At 44.3% G+C, this 8,117-nt stretch overlaps 1 protein-coding gene across 1 annotated transcript; it reads left to right on the top strand.

Annotated features, from left to right (window-relative positions):
- The first annotated feature begins 1,505 nt into the window (after positions 1–1,505).
- LOC120425434 (uncharacterized) lies at positions 1,506–5,055 on the top strand. Its single transcript, XM_039589965.2, has one exon. It carries the CDS (start codon positions 1,879–1,881, stop codon positions 4,114–4,116), a length of 2,238 nt encoding a protein of 745 aa, XP_039445899.1. The 5' UTR covers positions 1,506–1,878; the 3' UTR covers positions 4,117–5,055.
- The last annotated feature ends 3,062 nt before the right edge of the window (positions 5,056–8,117 follow it).

Genomic DNA, 8,117 nt, shown 5'->3' on the forward strand with positions numbered 1-8,117 from the left:
GTACCATTTTAATTTTGTTCTATGGTCGTGACATTATTACAACAATATCACAAATGGTAACCATACCAGAAATAATTTTCTTATGATTTCGACAGTTTCACCTTTGGTATTTGATTATGCGGGATATCTTCTCCGTACAGTTCGTCAACAAGAGGTCCAGAAAACGCCCTCTCTGGTTAGTAACGCGAATCGCCTGATGAAGCTCCAATCGACGCATCCACTCGCAGATAAGACCGACCGTCGAATCCGTAACGCTCCAGTCGGGAATCAGCAGGTGCTCGTTGGAGGCGTGCGGTTTGAGCATGGCAATCCAATTGAAGCAGGCAATTGAAGTCTCCGTAAATGTGGATCTTAACGTCGGAAGACTGACTAGCCATGACCTGTTGCACGCAGCGGAAGAACTGCTCGTACTGGTCCCTTCTGGACCCAGGCGAGAAGTAAACCACAGCAAAGACATGCACTTGACCATTGCCTGTACTTTTGTCCAGATCTGTTCAAATCCGACGTCCGTACGATATGCGGCAAGCTGCTCGGAATAGAGCTTGGCGTTGACAGCTACATCACTCTACCGCCACTTTGCTTCCACGAAATGTCACGATCGCAGCGGTACACACAGTAGCGATTGCGGAAAAGCTTCGCACTGGCTATCCGATTGTGCCATTTGGTCTCGGTGAATATAACGATCGCATACGGATACCCAGTTAGGTTTTCCTTAATACGTTCGATCTTCCGGCGGTTCCATGCGGTTTATGTTTTGGCAGTAGGGAAGAAGCTGGTCGGGATTTGCATACACCGTATCCCATAGCTTTTCCGAGAAACTGGTTGAGCTTTGTGAAAACTGCTCACTACCAGGACTTGAAGGCTGTCCTGGATGAAACTCACAATTGCTGCAAGTCCCGCTTCTTCGATTCAGTTGCTCAAGAAGACAATTATTCGTCAACTGTAATTCGTTAATTCGGTCGTTGGCCACTTGAATCTTTCCCAACAGCTCCTGAACAATTCCGGAATACTGATTCAGCTGATATCGCAAGCTGTCCACTGCCAAATCTAATGTCTTTAAAGTTGCGTCGTCCATCTACCGCTGGCTCAACGAGGTACTGCGATGCCACACGTTGTAATTAGCAACATTTCTGCAATGCATTCGAAATATCTGCGGTACACTCAAATGTAGACGTTTTGTTACATTAGATTTGCTTGCGATTACTAGAGCTTTTTTGCAGTTGTCACTTCATTTGTGTGCATTTTGAACAATTGATAACAATGTTATCAGTGCCGAATACACTCCCATTGATAAGCATTAGGTGCTGGATCTTTTCGACCAAGTAAAGTTAATTCACATCAATATCAAGTAAAACGGACGCATGCAATCTACTGTAATAAATTACATTTAATTGGCAAGTTCTAGTCTGCACTTCAATTTGAGCAATTCTCAGTCTAAAAAGCACATTGACATAATAATACCATGCATCAATACCAACATTTACAATGTTCTCAGCCCCAGCGAATCGAATCCGTACATTACGATCACACACAAATCTCGAATGAATGAAAAGATCATAACATTAAATGGCGAAGAAATAATGACGGTCGCGAGCTTTCAAAGATCACGTTCGCACGTGTTGAGACTGATGGCGTGACCTGACTGCGAGAACCCTCAACGATGTGTTGAGGGCAGCCCGAACGACCGAGCACATTGTACAGACCTACATAATTGATATGTTATGGGTTCGGGGTAAGAGTACACAGACACACAAATTACTTGCTCGATTCCCAAGTGAGTCGGAGTGCATCGCGTGTTTGCGCGAGCATTGAAGAGGAGGGGCCCGTAATCGCTGATAATCATAATGTTATCAATCTAATATCGGTACTGAATTAGGAATGGCCACTTTCGGCGGTGATTTTCAAATTGTTTTCCTTCGACACCGGCAGCGAAGCGATTCGGTGTCAGTTCAAATATTTACTCCGCGGTCATTATCCCGAGAGTATATAAGCGGTGATTCAGCAGGACACCGTCAAACCATGTGGACGCACGCCGTGACACTGTTGTTGGTGCTGGCAGTGACCTTGGCCGACTTTGGCCACGGTGCCATCTACCCGGAAGACGATACCCAGGAGAACCTGCTGACCGTGGTGCCGTGTGTGAAGCGACTGTGCGAAAAGTACTTCAAGTCGGAACGAGCCATGAAGGGATCGCTGGCGATCATTAACATCAAACCGGACACCTCGGCGTTCCAGCTGAACATCTTGAAGTCCTTCAACGACGATCCGCGGCACGAGATGGGCGTGATGGTGAAGGACGGTCGCAAGAAGCACTGGAACGCCTCGCACGTCACGGAAAAGGCGAAAAATTATTTGCTTTTGATCAGCGTATCTTCGGAGCTTGACGCACCGATCAACCAGCTGCGACGTCTGCCGACGTGGAATCCGCTGGCGCAGGTCGTGGTACTGTTTACGTCCGAGATGACTCCGCTGGTGTTTCAAATCGAAGTGCGGAACGCTTTGCAGAAGCTGTTCGAAAACTCGGTGCTGAACGTGAACGTAATGGTTCAGCGATACAATACGAGCGTGCTGGAAGTGTGGACCTGGTTTCCGTACGAGAACGGAGGTTGCGCGGACAACATTTTGAACATCCGGCTAATGGACGAATGCGAGTACGTGGAAGTTTCAATGGAGAACGCTGCTGATAAGATGGACGAAAAATCCGAGTTTATCGCTCCGGAGTTGGAGTATTCCAACGTTACCGCAGCTAACAGTTCGCTGGAGGTGTTCATCGAGCAAGCGGAGCAAGCTGGAGATTCGTTTGCGGAAACTGTGTGGTTGTTTCGCGAGAAGCACTACTTCTCGGACTACGGGCCGAAGATTCCCAAAGACTACAACTATTGTCCGTTGATGATCAGCACTCCGATATGGGAGCCGTTTGTCGTCGGAAACGAGACGTCCATCGAAAAGGGTCTGGAAGTGCTGATGATTGAGGTGATAACAGCTCGCATGAAGCTCACGCCAGTGTATCGGTTCATCGATCCGTTGCGCGCTGCAGCAACCATAACGGCGGATAATAGTACGGGATTCTATGCGGATTTGATACAGCGTCGTACGGATCTCATGATTGGAGGTTTGTACGAGAATCCCATCAGTAGGAGACTGCTGTCTTCGTCCATCCCGTACTTTCAGGACGATCTAACGTGGTGCGTTCCAACGGCTCGACATGCTCCAAAGTGGTTGAACGTATTCATCATCTTCAACGTGTGGATCTGGCTAGTGGCAATCATAATTATCTTCGTAGCAGCCGCCATCATCTACTGCCTCAACCACGTCGAGCATCGCTACCCGGAAAACTACACCTGGATGCTCCTACAATCGCTAGCCTTTTCCCTCAGCGTCTATGCCCACTACTGGCCGCAACGGTTCTCCATCCGCTTCTTCCTGGTGGGCTACATGATCTACGGATTGCACTGGAGTGCGGCGTACCACAGCTTCCTGATTTCGGTCCTAACCCGACCCAGATTCGAACCTCAGATTAGCACCGTTGAAGCTGCAATGGCGAACAAGTTCCAGTTTGCCGGTCCGGAGAACACGCTAGTACACTTTGACAAGCCGGACTCCGTTTCGCGGTTCATTACGTCCGTTTACCAGGTCTGTCCGGACCGGGATGACTGCTTGGCAAGACTTCATTCGGAGCGGAACCTAGCCGTCGCCATGTCGCGAGCTCATTCGCACAACAGCAAAAGCATCGGCGAGGCTGAGATATTCTGCTTCGACCGGAAGGACAACATCCAGACGTACTCGGTGGGCATGATGGTCAAGAAGGACTTTCATTTGCTGCCCAAGATCAACGACTTGATCCGGCGCATCAGCGAGTCGGGACTACTGGGCAAGTGGCAGGTCGAGAGTGACAAGATCAGGGTGGACGAAGATCTCGAAGACGGAGGTGGGGATGACGGGGGCCATGGCGATGGACAGATCGTGCTTAAGGTGGAACACATCGAGGGAGCGTTCATTTTGGGTGCGATTGGACTCGGACTGTCAACGGTAGCATTCATCGGCGAAATTGTGTACTTTAACTTCAAGAATCGCTACAAGTGGAACGATAGTATGTTCAGTAGACTATTTTGCTAAACCCCGCCTCGCTTAGCGTCACCAATTCACCAACGCACCGAAATCCAATCTTGAGCGATTGTACACGCGGTTTGACCTTGGGTCGCGATCGACCATTTTGGCGCAATCAGAGGGAACCACATTTTGGCAACCAAACTTCGCGTCGTCGGCAGAACCTTCACCAGCTTTAATGACCAGAGGACCTCATGGCAGGTCGGATATTCACACGCCAAACTGGTAACTGCGGCACGGTATATATGTAAAGTGGAAAATTGATCACTTCGTTGAGATCAGCGCACGCCGAACGGTGAAGATAATTTCTGGAGCAAATTGAGCCATTTATGAGTTCCAGCGTAGATCACAGACAGTTTTGAGGCACCTTTGAGTAACAATTTGACACACACAAAAAGCAAATAAGTAAAGTGGCTGTTAGCGTTAGTCAAAATTTAGATGCCTGAGAAGCTTAATTGTATCAACTGGGGTTGATAAATTTAGTGAGTTTTTATTGCCTCGAAAAGTTCTAAATTTTAAAGCAAAACTTGTTTTTTTTTACGAGAAGGTCGAATGAAACTGGAGTCGTTAATTTTATATCCAGTACCACTTTCGGAACTATAAAAGAACACCGAAAGTTGTTTTCAGCAGGTGAAATGTAACAAGCTAGGAATAATATCAATCGCAATTACTCTTTTATGGTTTATTTATATAATCCGAAACGATTTTCAATTCAGCAAGCCCAACTCACGATTGATTTCCAAATAAAAAGCATTCTATGCTACACACTATACACTTTATTTGTGCGACCTGTTAATTGAACTAGTCCACCTTCACCGTATGCCAATTGAACGCCACCCCCAACATGGACATCGAACATTGAATGCAAACAACCAATGCGAGCAAGTAGAGGTACCAGAACAACCCCGGCGGTCCACTCTACTCTTGACACTGACCGGTCCGTATAAAATTGGCTACGAATAATGCTGCTATTTTTTTTTGCTTCCTTCGTTCTGCCGCTTTTTTATTGTTGTTAATAATTGCATATATGCGGACATGTTTGTGCTCGCGTGGTTGAACGACTTATGGCTGAGATTGAAAAATTGATCTTGGAACGATTTATTGAAAAATATTCTGACTCGTTCTTTCTTGCTTTCAATTTGAATTTGCAAAGTACATAACCAGGCCAATATATCAAATCAAATCAGGTTCGGAAGATTTACAAACTACCGGAACAGTAATTTGTAAGTCCTTTCCAATGTTGTAATAACTGAAATCGGACAACCCAATAAATAGTTATGAGCACTTAAGTGACATTTCAAGCAAAACAACATTAAAAAAAACTGTAATTTATGGTCCAGAGTAGTTTTTTTTTTTCAAGTTCTAAGAGGTAGATATCTAGAGTTTTTTTTTTTTTTTTTTTGAAGAGGTCGTATAAACTATTGTTTTTTATATGTTTATAGGAATTCAAAAAAAAAACTCTAGTTATCATACCTGTTGTTCATTTGGATGTTCACTAAACTTGTTCACGATCAATGAAATAAAAAAACTGGCTTTTAAAAAATATTAGCCACTGAATGTTATAACCAGAATCACAATGAACAATAAACATGTCCAAAAATCACCCCCAATGATACATAATTGCACCACAAGAAAACTATTTTTATTGCAATCCAGCGAGCCAACAATCACCTGGTCCAAAGACCAATTTCGAACCTCGGCTGATAAAATATGTTTTAATGGGCGTTTAAACAAATGCCATTCGACGCGCTAGTAGGAAAAGGTAATTGCTCGGAGTTGTTGGTGAAGCATTTGGTTGGAGCCGGGGTTTGAACACCAAAGTGTCGACCAAAGTGACGCTAATTTGGCGCACTGTTGAACTAATTATGCTCAGCGTGGCTCAGCTGTTTGTGTTATACACAAATCAGGTTGATGATTTAAATAAGACGTCGTTTGCGCAGAGTTACGAAACTTGTTTGAAATGTTTGCGTGAGTCTCATCCCAAAATGCGCCTTAAAGTAGTCAGTGCTTCAATTTGTTTTGACATTCAAAAGTTATCATATTTTTATCAACAAAAAAAGTTAACGACAGCATTCGTATCGATGTCAACCGAATTGACTCAAAACAAATAATATTACAAACTGTTATCACTTTTGATAAGTTATCACAGCGCTAATCCAATCAACCTGTCATCGTTTGATTCGGTTTCCTTCGAATAGAATCTCCTCCCGAAACGTATAGAGTATAGATACGGTATAGAGTAGAGAGAGTCCATGACCTAATATGGTCATCCAAACGTCGCCGATTCGTCACTTCCACACGCCAGTCGGTGCAAAAACCACAGCTGGGAATTTGTTGTCGTCGTCGATGGATGGTGTAAGTTTACGGGAGTGAGAGATTCATTCACGAAGAATTTTACGCGCGAAATGATGCCGGTTTGGTGCGCGTTGTGTGGGTGGAAACCCCCCGCTACTCCTTCACTGTTGAGACTGCAGTTTGGCTGCGAGAGGAATATTTTTAGGTTTTGTTTTTAATGATCGGCTAGTTTTTGAATTTGATGGAAAAACGTACCGTCGACAGGGCGACATTGGGTCTGGGGGGGATGAGATTGGGTCATAAAAACTAGCTAAAATTTGTATGACCCAACCTCAAGTGCGCACCGCAAACAGCTGAATCTGACAGCGTAACGCATTGGCTGCGACAGGCTGCACAGAAAAAGGACCGCAAAAATGATGTTTGCGATTTCGGAAACATTTTTTTTCAATATCGAAAACAATATTTCCAATATTGAAAGAATTCTCGATGATTTCGGAAACGAGCACTGTTTGCGGATTCATCGCAATATTTTTCCGAATCCGCCGGCCGGATTTTGTTCCGTGTGGACTTGATAGAGTTTGGGAGTTCCTTTCAGCTATGAATACTGAAATTTACATTTGGCAATACTATTAGAACTACCAAAGATGATTCATCTAAGTAAGAAAAAAATCAACAACAAAAATCCTACTGGGTCATCTCTGCCAACTCACACGAAATGAGAAAAAGTTGCCCCGAACCCTCTTCGTTTGTTAACATTCGAAAAAATATGTGTTTTTCAATAATTTGCAGCCTTAAATGGTGATGCTTTGGAAATTTTGTGTAAAATTGGACGCCCGATTTGATGTCGTACTCAGAAATAAAATGTATTTTTCATAAATTTTTTTTTCGAAATTTCTGCTATTTTTCGTTGTATAGCTTCATTCTTTGGACAATTTAACATTCCAACGCCCAAGGCTCCAAAAAAGTTGGAACGTTAACTTCAACTCGCTGGTTCTCGTGCATAACTCAACCAATCAAGATGATTCTTTTTCTAGTGATTTTTTAGGATGTCTAGATGATTCTAGAACTTTGCAGAACTTAATTTGATCAAATCTGTAATTTTTGCGATCAAAAACATCGTTCCAACGTTTTTTTTCACGTGTAAAAAAAAATTTGCCAAAAATTCCGCGGAGGCAGTCGTTTTAATCCAGGTGGCAGCGCATGGCCGAATGGTTACGCTGTCCGCTTTGTAAGCGGATGATTCTGGGTTCGATTCCCATCTGCTCCAACCTTCCATCGGATGAGGAAGTAAAATGTCGGTCCCGGCCTTGGTTGTTAGGCCGTTAAGTCATTCCAGGTGTAGGAGTCGTCTCCATGCCATAAGTACAAACAACACACCAAACCAAGCCTACTCCGGTGGAATCGCTGGTGGCGGTTGGACTCGCAATCCGAAGGTCGTCAGTTCAAACACTGGGGTGGAAGGTTCCTTGGAGTAGAAAGAGGTTTGGGTGCTCTCCCCATTCAAGCCTTCGGACTCCTAGGTTCGAGCAGAAACTTGCAATAGAGACCACAAAAGACCCGGGGTCGTTAATGTGGATGGTTTGATTTTGATGTTCCAGATATTGGTTCTTGTACGGTAATTTATCAGAACCACTAAAAATGGGCATGCGACACTTGAAACATTATGGAATCAACCAAATATTTACTTTGCATCTTATTTCAAATGTCATCGACAA

This window comes from Culex pipiens, chromosome 1 (assembly GCF_016801865.2).
Source record: "Culex pipiens pallens isolate TS chromosome 1, TS_CPP_V2, whole genome shotgun sequence".
Lineage (NCBI taxonomy): Eukaryota > Metazoa > Arthropoda > Insecta > Diptera > Culicidae > Culex > Culex pipiens.